Source organism: Garra rufa, chromosome 23 (assembly GCF_049309525.1).
Source record: "Garra rufa chromosome 23, GarRuf1.0, whole genome shotgun sequence".
NCBI lineage: Eukaryota > Metazoa > Chordata > Actinopteri > Cypriniformes > Cyprinidae > Garra > Garra rufa.
Window position 1 is genome coordinate 8171563 of NC_133383.1, and position 17499 is coordinate 8189061.

The following is a 17499-nucleotide window of genomic DNA, read 5'->3' on the forward strand; positions in this document are numbered from 1 at the left end:
TAAGCAAGAACACACACCGTTAAACGTGTCTATAATATTCTAATAGCGCTTTATTATTCAAAATCTCACAGTTCATTCATTGTTATATGTATCTTCAGCAATAAATTAAACTTCTATGGCTTCATGTAACATTTGTAATAAGGTTTGACAAAATGCTAGTTCATTCAACCACACATACAGTATTCATATTTTCATATTTTACCATGACATTCATTTTAAAAAAAGTAAAAATGGTTATATTACAAACCCACATATTAAAAAAAACACCGAAAATATATATTTTGATGCCATATGAGAATATGATTATGAGAGTGTACAATGGTTTGATGTTATCTGAGTAACAACTGGTGAGGATGCTGCCGAGGAAGACGATGTTGAAGATTTGTTTTCCAGTCATGAGTTGCAGTCCTTTCAGCATTGTTTGTCCTCCAGGCCCGTGACACCCCCCCCCCCCCCCCCACCACCACCACCACCACAATGTGAAACAATATAATGGCTATTGTTCTTTTACTTTTGCGTACTGTAATTGTTCTGTTTATACTCTGCTCGTACCATAGTGCTCTCTTATTGAGCCAAAGAGAACAGGAAATCCAGTTCCTCGTAAGCAAAATTTACGGATGAATTAAACAAAATAATAGTCACCATTCACAGCTGTTTTTACTTGTTCATTATCTCTACTATATACATTTCAGCCAGAAACCCCCCTCCCCATGTCAAAACATTAAGACATTATTACAATATGCAATGTAGACTGTTGCATAGTCAAAGTACACTCTCAGTGGGTGGGTGATGGTGTTTTTTGCAGTCCCTCAGGGTAACTTCTCGGCTTTAAAACATTCATTAGGCACATGGTTTGGCTTTGCCCCTTTAGACTAAAGACTTTCTCTGTAGATGTGAAGCATCTGTAGTTTGGGTTGGTGATCAGTGTTTGGAATCATCTGCTGTTTTTGACCAGGGATGGCGGTACTGCGTTGACTCACTGTAGCGTCTCTTACTGTTGTTGTAATAGTTGTTGTTTTGATATTTGTGTGCATACATCTTCTGGTAGGTAGACGCTGCAGAATAAAAGGAAAATTTATATTAATTTAAAAGGACAGTTTAGCAAAATTAGCATTTAAATTCTGTCATCATTTACTCGCCCTCACTTCCAAAACCATATGACTTGAACATAATTTTATATATATTGTGAATAATGACCCCCTCACATTAATACTTTTTTATGGCTTTGGACAACCAGAAATACACTTTTTGTCATTTTTGACTCTTGATTAGACTCGGTTCCTATAATGGAAAAGAGCATTTTGAAAACAGAATGAATGAATAACAACTAGCTAATGAATTTAATAAATAAATAAATAGTGTATGGTTTACTTTTAAATAGTTTTCACTAGTATGAAAGCCTGTTTCCGCCACTGAAAAAAAATGTAAAAAATGTTTTTGCGACTTTTTATCTCAATTCATTTTTCTTGCAATTCTGACTTTTTTTTCTCAGAACTGAGATATAAACTCGCAACTTTGACTTGATAATTTGCAATTGCAAGTTTATATTTATATATTATCCTTTTTTTCAGAATTGCATGACATAAACTCACAATTGTGAGAAAGTCTTATATCTTGCAATTCTGACTTTTTTTCTTGCAATTGTTAGTTTTTCCTTAGAATTGCAGAATATAAACTTGCAACTGTGAGTAATAAAGTCAAAATTGCAAGTTATTAAGTCAGAATTCCGAGATATAAACTTGCAATTCTGACTTTTTTCTCTCAAATGCGAGTTTGTATCTTGCAATTCTGACTTTTATTTTTGCAATTGTGAGTTTATATCTCGCAATTCTGACTTTTTTCTCAGAATTGTGATATAAACTCGCAATTCTGACTTTTTCTCTCAGAATTGCAGAATATAAACTAGCAATTGCAAGTTATAAAGTCAAAATTGTGGGTTATTAAGTCAGAATTCTGAGATACAGATTCGCAATTCTAACTGTTTTTCTTAGAATTGCATGATATAAACTTACAATTGTGAGAAAGTCAGAAATAAGAGATATAAACATTCAATTCTGAGAAATTAAGTCAGAACTACGAGATAAAAACTAGCAATTCTGATGTTTTTTCTCACAATTGCGAGTTTTTATCTTATAATTCAGAATTTTTTCTGGGATTGTGATATAAACTGATTTTTCTCTCAGATTTTCAGAATATAAACTTGCAACTGCGAGTTTTAAAGTCAAAATTGCAAGTTATTAAGTCAGAATTCCGAGATATAAACTTGCAATTCTGACTTTTTTCTCAGAATTGCGTGATATAAACCCACAATTGTGAGAAAGTCAGAAATAAGAGTTATAAACTCACAATTCTGACTTTTTTCTCTCAAATGCGAGTTTGTATCTTGTAATTTTGACTTTTATTCTTGCAATTGTGAGTTCATATGTCGCAGTTATGACTATTTTGTCCTCAGAATTGTGCGATATAAACTCGCAATTGCGAGTCATAAAGTCGGAATTGTGAGTTAAGTTAGAATTCTGAGATACAGACTTAGAATTCTGACTTTTTTTCTCAGAATTGCGTGATATAAACTCACAATTGTGAGAAAGTCAAAAATGCGAGATAAAAGCTTGCAATTCTGACTTTTTTTTCTCAGAATTGTGATATAAACTCACAATTCAGACTTTTTCTATCATAATTGCAGAATATAAACCTGCAATTGCGAGTTATTAAACAAGAATTCCAAGATACAGACTCGCAATTCTGACGTTTTTCTCACAATTGCGAGTTTAAATCTCACAATTCTGAATTTTATTTTCAGAACTGTGATATAAACTTGCAATTCTGACTTTTTCTCTCAGAATTGCAGAATATAAACTAGCAATTGCGAGTTATAAAGTCAAAATTGCGAGTTATTGAGTCAGAATTCTGAGATACAAACTCGCAATTCTGACTTTTTTCTTAGAATTGCATGATATAAACTCACAATTGTGAGAAAGTAAAAAATAAGAGATATAAACGTGCAGTTCAGAGAAATTAATTCAGAACTGAAAGAAAAACTCGCAATTCTGACTTTTTTCTCTCAAATGCGAGTTTGTATCTTGCAATTCTGACTTTTTTTCTCGCAATTGTGAGTTTATATCTTGCAATTCTGACATTTTCTCTGAGAATTGCACAACATAAACTCGCAATTGCGAGTTATAAAGCCGGAACTGCGAGTTAAGTTAGAATTCTAAGATATAGACTTTTTTGCTCAGAATTGCATGAAATAAACTCACAATTCAGACCTTTTCTCTCAGAATTGCAGAATATAAACTCACAATGGCGAGTTATAAAGTCAGAATTCTGAGATATAGAATCCCAATTATGATCTTTTTTTCTCAGAATTGCGTGACGTAAACTCACAATTGTGAGAAAGTCAGAAATGTGAGATATAAACTCACAATTCTGACTTTATTTCTCAGAATTGCGTCTTAATGTCTCGCAATTGCGAGTTCATATTGTACAATTCTGAGAGAAAAAGTCAGAATTGCGAGATTTAATTTTATTAAGTGGAAGAAACAGGCTTCCATATTCTAAAGATTTTCATTTGCTAGTAAATTTCAGAAATAATTACAAAGAAACTGCAAGTAACACATTAAAGTGAAATTAAACAGAGGCAAAACATCTGTTTAATTCAGAGTCAGCGACTTACGATTCAAGCATGCGATTTTGGGCTGGTCCCAGTGCCCGTCTTCTCTGCATCTGATAGTGGGAACGTGTCTTTGGATGAAGCCGTCCTTGCAGTGGTACCTGACCAGAGAGTTGATCTCATAGCGCGCCTTCATGCTGCCATAGATATGGGCGTCCTTTATAACAGGAGGCTGACCGCAGGACACTGAGATAGAGAGAAAAGAAGGTCAAAGATGATGAGCTGACAGCGAGCTACACTGTAGATTAAATGAGGAGGAAGTAGTGGAGCAGTGGAGCAATGATGAGGAGGTCTCACCTGTGCCCTTCTTGCAGGTGAAGGTCAGGTGGTAATTGCACGGCACGTCATTCCACTGGCCGCTCTCATGCCAGATCATCACCACGCAGTCCTCGCCCGTGGAGAAGAAGCTGTCCGGCTGACCCGCTCTCCAGTTCTCAAATTGCTAGTGTGAAGGTACACAAGAGGAGCATGTTATTGCAACTCCTTGTGCACCACTGCATGTGCCCACATGAGGGCGCAAACATCACATGGAAGAATCTAAATAGGCTGCACTTTATAGACATCTGGCAGAGTAACATGGGACTTTCCTCGATAAAATGGGGGAAAGGGGATGATGCGTTATTCTAACAAAATGTACTGCTGCACTTAATTTGCATGGGTTGGACACAAACACACAAGCCCCACTTATATGCATAAGGCAAGATTTTTTAAAATAAATATCAAATAAGGAGGATGACACAAGATCATTAAAAATGCATATTTGTAGCATTATTATTCATAAATGCACATGTATCACTTGTGCTCCTAACTTAAAAAAATTTAGGAGCACAGTCAAAATTTCAGGAGCACCTTCTAATCAATAATCAAAATATCTGATCAAAAATTTGCCTTCCCATTACGAGGTGATATTTGACTCCTAAAAGTGAATTAAAGGAGAATTTTGTAATGGCATTTTTGGCAACTTTATTAAAATTTTATGCCAAATTTACGCTTTTTAAAATTTCTAATTAAAACAACAGAATAAGAACAAGTAGAATACAAATAAGTTACCAATCAAATTAAATCAAATGTATTTGTACTAGAGAGGTGGCACAGAAGAACACAAAAGTGGCTTGTAGATGTATTTTCATGTTTTATGAGACTCAGAGGTGGCATGAATGCAATCAAATTCATAAATTCATGTTGAGATTAATGTTTTAAAATTTTAAATACAGAAATATAAAATGATTTAAATGATTGAAAAGATACTTAAAAAAGAAACTAAACCTGCCAGTAGGTGGCGGCAAGTCACTGATTTAATTTCTGAATCATATCATTCACTTGATTCGTTCGAACGGCTGATTCATTCAGGAATAAAGCAAGTGACTGTCTTTATGAATGGAAATTGAATCATGTGACTGACTAGATTCGTTTAAAAATGCATGTTCATTCATAAACCAAACAACACTGTGTTTGAATGTAGATGCGCAGTGGCTCAGTTGTGACTTGTTTTAGACCATTTTAGACCCAAAATCAGGCAATAGTGTTATAGTCAGACAATGTAAGTCACTTAATAATAACTTCTTGTTTATTTAACTGCTGTATTAAATCAATATCTCATTTACAAACTCCCTTAAAAAACATTAAAAGCTGTCACTCATCTTAGTTCATCACCATCTAAGTTCCATTATAATCAGCGAAGCTCTGTACACTGTACAATGAATCTCTTATTTAAACTCTCTCTACACTTTGTTTTATGGAAGGATTCATTAGATATTTCCATGATACATTACTTAATGTTGCAAAAACACATAGAAACCTTTGAAGCTCCCCTCAGCACAAATGCGACTGAAATGGTCGCACTGTAGAGCCCTGTTTATGTAAATAACGCAATGTGCGATATTTGTTTTATTTGCACACAAAAAGTATTCTCGTAGCTTCATAAAATTACAGTTGAACCACTAATGTCACATAGACTATTTTTACAATGCCCTTACTACCTTTCTGGGCCTTGAACGTATCAGTTGCCTTGCTGTCTATGGAGGGTCAAAAAAGCTCTCAGATTTCATCAAAAATATCTTAATTTGTATTTCGAAGATAAACGAAGGTCTTACAAGTTTGGAACACACTAATTTTAGGCTTCAAGCTACCCCAATTTTACGGTCTCTACACTGGCTACCTATTAGGTTCCGTATCACTTACAAAATATTACTTCTGACCTATAAGGCCCTTAATGGTTTAGCTCCTGCATACATAACTAGTCTCCTACCACGCTACAATCCTTCACGCTCCCTAAGGTCGCAAAACTCTCGACTTTTAGTAGTACCTAGGATAGCAAAGTCCACTAAAGGAGGGAGAGCCTTTTCACATTTGGCTCCCAAACTCTGGAATAGCCTTCCTGATAAGGTTCGGGGTTCAGACACACTCTGTATGTTTAAATCTAGATTAAAGACTCATCTCTTTAGCCAAGCATTCACATAATGTATCTCATAACGTTGTACTTCAGTTACATCTGATCAAATGCACATCAACATTCTTCAGCTTGGGCAAAACACATAATTTTTGCTTGGTTGGAACAGCAGCTACGCTAATTTTTTCTCTATTTGTTTCTCTGTTTCTGCCACGGGATTTCCATCCCGTGGTAACTAGGAATTACACAAGATTAAGTCTGGATTCAGAAGAAGAGATGATGCCAACCCCTCAGAGGACCGCCGATGATGCCAGCCTTGAAACAACATACAGCACTACACAATTTTTCTACAAGTTTGATTGCAACACATAATCATTACTATTAGTGTTCATCATCTGTTTTTGATTACACCATTACTGTTTTTAATATTTATACCATATGTACATCGACTTAACATACAGTAGTCACTACTAATAAGCTACTAAATATATTGTAGTAGCCTACTTTTTTTTTGTACAGCTGCTTTGCAACGATTTGTATTGTGAAAAGCGCTATACAAATAAACTTGAATTGAATTGAATTGAGTTCAAGCAACCTCATTTATTTAGGCTGGAAAGAACAACACACCATGAATGACTAATTTCTCTGAATTCATGGTCACCTGGAATACAGACGTTCTTCTAATAAACAGACATTATTAAAACCAAAACAATGAATCCCATCTTACCATAGGGTGTCCATCAGTCCAGCGGAAATCATTGTCGAACATTTTATCATTTAGTCCGATCCACTGATAGTCATGTCCCAAGCCTACAAGACAATTACACAGATTTCAATATATATCTCTGCCAAACTAGTCCATACAAACAGTTATATGACTTAGGACATTAAAGACAAATTGTATGGTTCTGACTATTTGCATTTGCTTATTGGTGGGAAAAATGGAAAGTTCCCGCTCCAGGCTTAAACTGCTGTGTCAGGCCGGTCGGGAAACTCAAACAAACGAAAGAAATGTTTTGATTGCACCACAGTGTTTATACTCTTTGGAACAATCAATCTACTTATAGTCGTCTCTGCATATTAAACTGGGAAAAGAGAAAGCATTATATAACATAGAAAAAGACAACTTTAAGCTAGTGGATGTGCATTTTGTTATAGAAAGGTCTATATGGAAGCCTAGAGAAATGCAAGGAAATCATTAATCTTTTTGTGTGAGGGCCTTTGCGAATTTCTTTGACATCTTTAATAGACTACCTGGCTGAAGTGGACATAGCAGGAAATCAGTTAAACCAAACCACACATCAGATGACACAAACAAATGTAGAACAAATAGTTTCTGAGCCCCAAGGAGCCAAGATTACATTTGTTTAGTTTAAAGTCAACAGCACTTTTAATATGACTTATGCTTTGTTTAGTCAGTGCTAGAATTCAGCTAGTGCTGAGTATCTGCTTTTTGCCTTATTTAAAACTAGATTTTTTTTACATTTGATGAAAATGCAAAACTCAACACCACAAAATGTTTCTTTGGTTTTTAGAGCATTGCTATAAAGTGTTGCAAACGGCTAAAACCTGAAAAGTTTGCATTTTAGCACTTCCGAACCATCAGCCACCATGAAATCAAAAGTTAGTTTTTTTTGGCTTTTATTATTTAATATGTTAGCCTTAAGGTTATTTATAAGCTATTGTGTTTCGAAACAATGAAAAATTCACATTTACAAGATATACGTATTCAAAACTTACAGTCTCTAACTTCCAATATGGATCGACGATTTTGATGACATCACCCTGCACTTCAGGTTCTCATCAAACTTTCTGTCCAATCAAATGCTCTCTGAAATCCGGAGCGTCCCGCCCCCTATACTATCAATAGACGCGGAACCTGCAGCTGAAATCGATCACTTGTTTACTGAATTTTTTCAATATTTCTGTATGGTGAACTTCTGTATGGATATATAGGGGATAGGGAATGATTCAGACAGTGTATATACACTTTCCATTGGGGCGAAAGAAGTCTGGTTTCACATTGTTTCTAGAAACACGATATCATGGAGTGTGTCATACATGTGAGTCGCCGCAGACCATAAAACGTATTGGACCCATTTGAATTCTACATAGAATGGTATATTTTATACCGATATGGATGAGATTGTGGCTGTCATATGCTGTCAAATGCGGCTTTACCAGGTTTTGGCCCAAGCTGTGAAACAAACAAAATGCTATTGGCTATTTAAATAGTCCCGCCCTGTTTTCCCGTTTTAGTTGAAACGTCAAAACATAGAATAATGCTGCATTATTAAATGTCCTTTAAATGGGGGAAGGTCTGTGGTGAACACAAGCTCAAGTTTTTTCACATTTTATTCTACAACATAAAATACATACATACCGTTTTTACTTGTCTTAAAATAGGCAGTTGTTAACAAGTGGGATGTGCCCGAATATTAACACTATGTTCAGAAAGGCACGGAAAATGAATAACGCGTTCTACAGGGGCACTAAAGGGACATGGTTAGCTGCCTTCTAGCCATAGTCTGTTACATTACAGTGCATAAAAAAAACTTACCACATAAACAGAGTAAGGAGAGATGACTGATAAGACGATGGCGAATGATTTGCAGATTCTGAGAACCAAACATTTAAGCTTGTAAAAATGTGTGCTAAGCACTGTCCGTAGTAGTACGTGTGATTGCGAATCTCGAAAGTGAAGGTATAAAGTGCAATTTATGCCTGCAATTTATATAGTATAATTAATATATTATAATTACCCAACGATATAGAGGGTTTGCACTTACATCATGGTTTGGTCAGTTACTCGGATGCATGGCCATATTGGTAATACTCGGATGTAAACAACAGCATGGATTGCATGCTGTCTAAACCACAGAAAAAATGTGTGGAAGCTGTTAAAAATAAAGACTTAGTAAGCAGAAAAGGGCACAATATTTTGACAAACTAAAGTTAAGTGGTAAAGATATGTACGAGCAGTGTTAATTAAGATATTAGCCTAATATTTCACCTACCTGACCGGAAATGATAAAAGCAAACACAAATGTTGTTATGATTCTTGCCCTGGTTCAGTTTGGCCAACCTCTCTTCTACTTGATTTGTTATAACTTTTGGCAGTCTATAGTACTCCAAATGTTTTTCCCGGTCTGACCGATTAGTACAGCCCAAACATGACAACAAGACCATTTTAAGCAGCAATAAGCAGCAAAATATGCAAGTTCGTTCGGTTCAGTGGCATTGTTAACATTCAGTGTATATTTTAAATATAATAACATATATAATACTATATTTAACCAAAAACGGATTTTAAAAATGTCAAGATGATGGTTTGGAAGTGCAAAAATTCTAACGTTGCAGGTTTTGGCCATTTGCAGCACTTCATTGCAATGCTCTAAAAACCAAAAAAAAAGAGAAAAAAAACATTTTGTGGTGTTGCACAGGCACATTTTCATCAAACAAATTTCCAAAAAATCTAGCGGCCGATGACACAATGTAAAAAACACTCTATAATTGCGAGAGAAAGCATTTAAATATATTTTTTCTCCCATCTCGTATTTATTCCCTTTAGGGGTTCGGTAGTATAGGTCATTTATTCAGTAGCCTATTCAGATTCGGGCACATACCTAAAATAGGCCTACAGAGGTTGTTGGGGGATATTACACCTCATCACGCCAAACAGGTAAACTCATCTACTCACTAGTTCGCTTTTACAACCTCGTTGTGTTTATAATCACGCATTGCAAACTATTCTAACTCAAACTTTCAGGGGAAATGTTTTTAAACAAAGACTGAAAGAGGTGTCGGATCATTAATGTTGGTGACGTTAAAGTCATATGACCGTGGTGTAGCTTGTTTATACTCTTCATTGAGCTTTGCACTTCTAGAGCTTGTATTTATGCTGTCGAATTCATAGAAGTTGTGTTCATTTTTTATCAAGAAACGTGTCAGAATCATAAACTTTGTTGGTCAGTAATCCAATATTTCAATGGTAAAATCTTGGGTTTTTGTTGAGGGAACCAGAGTGATGCAAACTTCTGGGTTGGTCTACAAAAATACATCATCTACAGCACTCTATAAGTTAAGAAGTAAAAGAGTTGAGGTTTTGTTCAAACCATTAAAATGACTGTTTGCTTTAACAATACCATTCATAAATACTATTGGAAAATCGTAAACTTACGATTAACAAAGAGCTGCTCTTCGTGGGACAGGACACTGGTGAGGTGACCACCCTGTAGACGACACTCTCTTTCTGCCGCTTCCCATGTTCGCCGGTATGTGAAGTATTTATAGCAGTGGCTCTGAAACTTGTGCCAGCCATAGTCACAAACCTCTGTATCTGAAAGGTTGAATGACAAAAATTGAAACATGAGAAAAACAGACAACACATTGGATAGCATTCAAAATATCAGCCAAGTCAATGCACCCCAATTCAAATGGCAAATGCTGTTGATGTTGACTCATGATGCAGCTACAGGCAGCATCACAGTGTCCATAGATTATCAAAGAAAAGACGTCTCATGATTGACTCTGTAGTCATTTTCTTCAGTGTTAACCATGAACAAGCCTGTCTTTCAGATCAAGTATAATCGCTTATGGACGCACAGAACTGCGTCTGTTTTGAGTTCGGCCATTAACTGGGATAACCTAGTGCAAAGCACTTTTTATTCTACGCCATACAATGAGGATCATCAACATTTTGCTTGGACCGAAACCCCCCAATGACCGCAGCGCCCAGTGTGAAAGCTAAATGCAAACAATGACATCTAATGAGGCTGGAAAGAAAACACCAGAAATTGAGGCCAAGTAAATCATCTCAGACACACGGCCCATAGTGCTGTTTTCTTTAACTGATTACGTACTATTATGCGCTCGCTTCGTCCTTTGCCCTGAACGTCCAGTAGATTATCAGAACTGCTTTCGTAGCATTGTGCACGTACATTAGCAAGCACCACTGAAAATCTGTTATAATTGCTGGAATAATATCCAAATCGTCAATCTACTTGAGAATGTAAATTATCCCTCCAATTTCAGTTGTCTTAAGTTGCATATTTTTGTAAAGTAATGTTAAATCACAACAAATATTTGAACCAAACTGACCAAGTGTAACATATCATGATGCATAGCATCATCATTTAGTCAAAAAATGGTAGCAATTGTGGTCAGAGCAAATATTAACAAAATATCCACGACTTTGGTGGTTTTTAAATTGCCTATGTATTTTGCAAGACTTAGAAGTAATACAGACAGTGGATTAAATCAGGAAAACTACTTTGACCACTACTGTCTAGCAACTAGCAATTGCATGCAACTTCATAAATTGAGATGAAGTTTCATGCTGTTTGGCTAAAATATTGCATTTTAGCCTTTTTTACATTACATGCAATGCAAGAGTTTTTATGATTTCCCCCTAATCTTTGGATAAAAAGCCTGAGAAAACAGATGTCCTCAGAGGTGGTGTTTATGCATGGAGAAGATTAGCTCTGCTGACTAATGGCAGCAATATTTTGTATGAAGCTGGAACCAATCCATTGGGGGACCAACGCCCAACACGACCATCAAGCCTGTGCGAGTGTGCGCAAATGTCAAGCCCTGAGAAGGTTAATAGCTCTCTTCGAAGTTAAAACGTGCTCTTATTCATAAGTCAACTGATTATTTTTATAGCGGGGAAAGTCCAACGTGAGATGGAGGCAGGTGATTAGAAGTTTCTGTCCCCAATGTGACTTGTAGGGGTCTCCATGAGCCTCTTGAACAAATTATGACGAATTAATTGATTCCAGCTGCTTTCCCAGCATGGACCCATGTGCCAATCACAATAGCCTTCCCAGAACCATAAGAGCTTCACCTTTAAGTGAACGAATGGCAAAGAAGGGCCAAGAAACCCATGTCAGAATCAATCCCAGCCCTGCTTCACATCAACGGCTTGACTTCATCATCCTCAAACACTGTCCATAGCCATGTGAAAAAGAGATTCAGTGTTTTCTTTTTTTTTACAAGCTGTTTGTCAAAGCTAAAACCACAACAGACCATCCAAAAGGGATGTTCTCATATTTGAAGTGCTTCACTGAGCATTTTGATGGCTAATGGAAACTAACTGTGGAGCAAGGCTCCTGCTGAATGCCAACAAGACACTCTCTGTATGTAAATGTGATTTGAACCCTCACATTGTGAATTTTATTTCCATTTCAAGCATATCAAAGCCTAACCCCTGCACAGAACAATGCCAAGCCAATGCCCAGACTAAATTATCAGCGTGACAGCAGATTTGGCACCAACTTCGTTCCCCCTTCAAGCCTCATGTAATGGTTTAAACTTCATTTCTAAATACAGTAATACATATTTAAAGGGAAAATTACGTCACTAAATACTTACCTGTCATTATTTACTCATGTCGTTCCAAACCCGTAAGACCTTTGTTCATCTTCAGAACACAAATTAAGATATTTTTGATGAAATCCAAGAGATTTCTGACCCTGTATAGACAGCAATACAACTACCATGTTCAAGGCCCAGAAAGGTAGGGCTTACAGGTTTGGAACAACATTAGGGTTAGTAATTAATAACAGAATATCATTTTTTGAGTGAACTGTCCCTTTAGATGGATTATTAAATGCTGTTAAAAATTGTTTATTGTTAGATCATGACATCCAACAATCCGACCAAAAATTGCCAAAAATTATGATTGCAAATGTCTTCTGAGTGGTGCTTATGCACTTTGCTTTGTGGTTGCTATGGTTTTCTAAGTGTTTGCTTATTAGATCTACTGTAAGGGTGTAAGGGAAGACTCAGTACTGTCTCTGACTGTTTGACCTTTTCTCTGAACCCTATTGCTGGCACACATGTGCTTTCATTCCTTTGGATACCATACCACACACCCTCTGGAGGATCGGGCCTGCCAGATGTGGTGAACTTTGTGGTTTGGTTTGCTCATGCTAACTGTTTGGACTGACCACCATACTGTATACCACTTGCTTCAGTGGATTTATTAAACAGCCATAGCTCACTATTTAGAAACTAGCACTGTAAATCATAACATATTCCATTCAACAGCTCCTAGCAATAATTTAAGAGTTATATGTTATTCCACTTACAATAGAAATCTAGCAGGCAATCAGGCAGATACATGTTTAAAATATGCAATCATAGCCCAATCAAACTGTATAGTATCACGTTAGCATTGATTTCATACCTTGCTCACAGAGGGCTCCTGAATAGCTGGGCAGACAGACACAGCTGAAAGTGTTTAACCCGTCAATACATGTACCTCCATTGCGACAAGGGTTTGATTGGCATTCGTCAACGTCTGCAGGAATAGGAATAAGGATATGAAAATGTTTTACTTTACTTAGAAACTCTATACTTGCTAATCAAACCTGAAAATATTAAAGGCTTCAAACCATTTTCACAATGTTCCCCACTGAATCCAGGTGTGCAGACACAAATGTTTCCTTTTCCATTAAAATAGCAAGTTCCGCCATTTTCACACACATTGACAGAGCAAAGGGTGAGATCTGAAATAACAAAGTAGCATCCATGAGTGGATGGACAAATATAGGGATACGTGGACTATGAAGCAAAGTAATTCAGTTATTTTGTAAGCCTCAAGATAGGAACTATACAAGATAAGCACTGTACTGTGTGAGTTACAAAAACATCATGTGGAACTGTACCTTGCAAATCCTCCATATGGCTCTCAACAGTGTAGCTGGAATCTGTCCAGACTTCTGGTTTTCTTGTGGTGAACTCTTCTCTGGATGGTGGTTGTCCTTCAACAATAGAGGCACCCGCCGCATCTTCGTAATCTACAACATTACCTTCAAATACCACAGTACTTGTGGCTTTAGGGGTGGTGAAAATGTCTTCTCTAGCAGAAGTAGTTTCTCTATCCAAGACCTGAACTGGCTCGTTCTCTTCTAAGTCAGTAGCAACACTGGTGGTGGGATAACTGGAAACCTGGGTAAATGAGGTGGGAGGCTTCTCCGTTGGGAATCCAAATGTAGAAAGTGGTATTTCTTGTGTTGTCTCCTCTGAAGTCTTTGATGACTGCACTGAGGTGGTCGTGTCTTCTGAAGGTGATTCTTGGATTAGATCATTTTCTTGGGAGCCTGAAGCCTCTAATGTCTGCACTGAGGTGGTTGTCTCTACTGAAGGTGATTCTTGGATTAGATCAGTTTCTTGGGAGACTGAAGTCTCTGGTGACTGCACCGTGGTGGTTGTCTCTTCTGAAGGTGATTCTTGGATTAGAATCGTTTTTTGGGAGCCTGGAGTCTCTGTTGACTGCACTGAAGTGGTTGTCTCTTCTGAAGATGATTCTTGGATTAAATCAGTTTTTGGGGAGCCTGGAGTCTCTGTTGACTGCACTGAGGTGGTTGTCTCTTCTGAAGGTGATTCTTGGACTAGATCGGTTTTTGGGGAGCCTGGAGTCTCTGTTGACTGCACTGAGGTGGTTGTCTCTTCTGAAGGTGATTCTTGGACTAGATCAGTTTTTGGGGAGCCTGGAGTCTCTGGTGACTGCACTGAGGTGGTTGTCTCTTCTGAAGATGATTCTTGGATTAAATCAGTTTTTGGGGAGCCTGGAGTCTCTGTTGACTGCACTGAAGTGGTTGTCTCTTCTGAAGATGATTTTTGGATTAAATCAGTTTTTGGGGAGCCTGGAATCTCTGTTGACTGCACTGAGGTGGTTGTCTCTTCTGAAGGTGATTCTTGGACTAGATCAGTTCCATAGGAGCCTGAACCCTCTGGTGACAGCACTGAGGTGGTTGTCTGTTCTAAAGGTGATTCTTGGATTAGATCAGTTTCTTGGGAGCCTGAACCCTCTGGTGACAGCACTGAGGTGGTTGTCTGTTCTAAAGGTGATTCTTGGATTAGATCAGTTTCTTGGGAGCCTGAACCCTCTGGTGACTGCACTGTGGTGGTTGTCTGTTCTAAAGATGATTCTTGAATTAGATCAGTTTCTTGGGAGCCTGAACCCTCTGGTGACTGCACTGAGCCGGCTGTCTCTTCTGAAGGTGATTTTTGGATTAAGGCAGTTTCTTGTGAGACTAAAACCTCTGACGACTGAATTGAGATGGTTGTGTCTTCTGAAGTTGATTCTTGGATTAGATCAGTTTTTTGGGAGCCTGAACCCTCTGGTGACTGCACTGAGGTGGTTGTCTCTTCTGAAGGTGATTCTTGGATTAGATCGGTTTCTTGGGAGCCTGAGGTCTCTGGTGACTGCACTGAAGTGGTTGTCTCTTCTAAAGGTGATTCTTTGATTAGATCATTTTTTTGGGAGCCTGGAGTCTCTGACTGCACTGAGGTGGTTGTCTCTTCTGATGGTGATTTTTGGATTAGATCAGTTCCATTGGAGCCTGAAGACTCTGATGACTGCACTGAGGTGGTTGTCTCATCTAAAGATGATTCTTGGATTAAATCAGTTCCATGGGAGCCTGAAAACTCTGATGACTGCACTGAGCTTGTTGTCTCTTCTGAAGGTGATTCTTGGATGAGAACAGTTTCTTGGGAGCTTGAAGTCTCTATTAACTGCACTGAGGTGGTTGTCTCTTCTGAAGGTGTTTCTTGGATTAGATTAGTTCCATAGGAGCCTGAAGACTCTGATGACTGCACTGAGGTGGTTGTCTCTTCTGAAGGTGATTCTTGGATTAAAACAGTCTCTTGGGAGGACAACATTACTGCTCTATCTGTGGGCAGAATGGTGGTCTCTGAACTTTGGGTTGTGGATTTTGTTTGAGTTCGGACACTAGTGAAAGTCAGTGGTGTTGCGTCTTCTGCAGAAACTTCAAATACTTTAGTTGCATCATCATATGCAGCAACTCTCATTTCTTCAGTTTGTTGAATGAGAAGGGATGGAACAGTAGCTGTAGAGAAGGGTTGTTTTGAGAATGCTTCAGTTGGCTGATCACCAGAGCTAATGTCATCAGAGATGGTGAAGATAGTACTTGCAACTTTTTCAATCTCAGCCACCAATAAAGGACTCTTAGTTGTACTTGTGTTTTGGTCTTTGTCAGAGTGTGTGCTTCCTTCTGGGATTGCCTCTGTTTGAGAAGAAACCACCCGAATTGTAGGCTCTGTACTGGGCAAAGCTAAACTAACAGGTTGTCTTGGCTCTTCGGGATGAATACTCGTTAAGGAACTTGTAAAGCTTTGAGATGAAACAGTGAAAGATGGAGATAAAGTTGGGTGTTTTGATTCTTCTGTTGCATATATATCTTGTCCTGAGCCCTCATCTTCAGTGGAGGTTGAGCCCTCAAAATCTTCAGATTCTGGTTTTATTTCTCTGTCTTTTGTTTTCTTCAATTCTACAGTGCTGGATTCTGGAGTTGTAACAGTTGGTCCTTTGGTATTGCAGTCCACCCCAAATGCCACTGTAGGCTTCTTTGTTTCAGCTATTTCAGTTTCGTCAGTAGCCACCACATATGTGTCATCGGCAGATCCTTCCAAGACAGTCAGTTCCTCTTCATCATCTGTTGGGCGCATCCCAGAACCTTCTTCCTGCATGCTAAATGATATGGCTTGTGGGGTCATCTCCTGGCTTGAGGATTTGGTTACAAATGTGGGCAACTCTGTCGTGGTTACATTTTCCAGGCTCTCTGTTGTGAAATGGGGCTTAGTTGGGCTTCTGGTCGTTGAGCCAGAGTCGACTGTTTCAGGGGAAGTTGTGGTGCCTTCAGCCTCGCCCGTAAGTATTTCTATCTCATCATCAGGGATGTTTTTTTCTGTTGGTGGCACAGCAGTGTCAAACTGGTCTCCTCTAGCTTCCTGAGTTTGGTCAGTGTCCGGTTTCAGAGTTAGCTCATGCTTTCCGTTAATGAAACTCACTTTTGGGGTGATGGTAACAGAAGCTGATGAATCTGCAATGTCTCCACTGCCCAAAGGTGGCTCACTGTCAGTAGACGTTAGAAGTGGAGTAGAAATCCCTGGTTCTCCAAGGAATTTCAGAATAGCATCAACTCCCTCAGTATCAAAAGAATTACCTGCACACAAATAATTAAAAGACATCACACACAAGGGAGTTAGTATAATAATACTGAGTAAGCCAACAGCTTACCAAAGATGGATATACTGTAAAGCCTGCTTACATATTCTGTTACGACTTAATGTTGCCAAAATTACTTTATAAACATCTTAGAAACTGGCACTCCATATATATTCCACGTAGTGGCTAGAGTCTTACAATTTGGTGGCCAAGATATTACTGATTATTGTTTCTACATAAGTAATGGCTCTACTTATTTACAGAGAAAAGCTTGTTATAAATTCCATTCAGTGATATGTCCCTGTGAGACCCTAAAGTCACTATGTTGCAAAATTACAAGACCCTTTTCATTTTTAAACAGTTCAAAATTAAACAAAGCCATTCCAGCTACTGTTACATTACGTAGTTAAAATGTGTGAAACATAGCCAAACATTTTACTACATCCTCAAGTCCTCAATAACATA

At 37.9% G+C, this 17499-nt stretch overlaps 1 protein-coding gene across 1 annotated transcript in view; it reads right to left on the bottom strand.

Annotated features, from left to right (window-relative positions):
• Positions 1–627: 627 nt before the first annotated feature.
• vcanb (versican b) overlaps positions 628–17499 on the bottom strand; it is a 36302-nt gene continuing 19430 nt past the window's right edge. The window contains exons 8-15 of the mRNA XM_073829489.1: positions 13730–17032; positions 13457–13570; positions 13249–13362; positions 10240–10398; positions 6787–6869; positions 3968–4112; positions 3674–3856; positions 628–1055 (exon numbers count right to left, since the gene is read on the bottom strand). Coding sequence (XP_073685590.1) covers positions 922–1055; positions 3674–3856; positions 3968–4112; positions 6787–6869; positions 10240–10398; positions 13249–13362; positions 13457–13570; positions 13730–17032 — 4235 coding nt within the window. The 3' untranslated portion in view covers positions 628–921. The remainder of the gene's footprint in view (positions 1056–3673; positions 3857–3967; positions 4113–6786; positions 6870–10239; positions 10399–13248; positions 13363–13456; positions 13571–13729; positions 17033–17499) is intronic.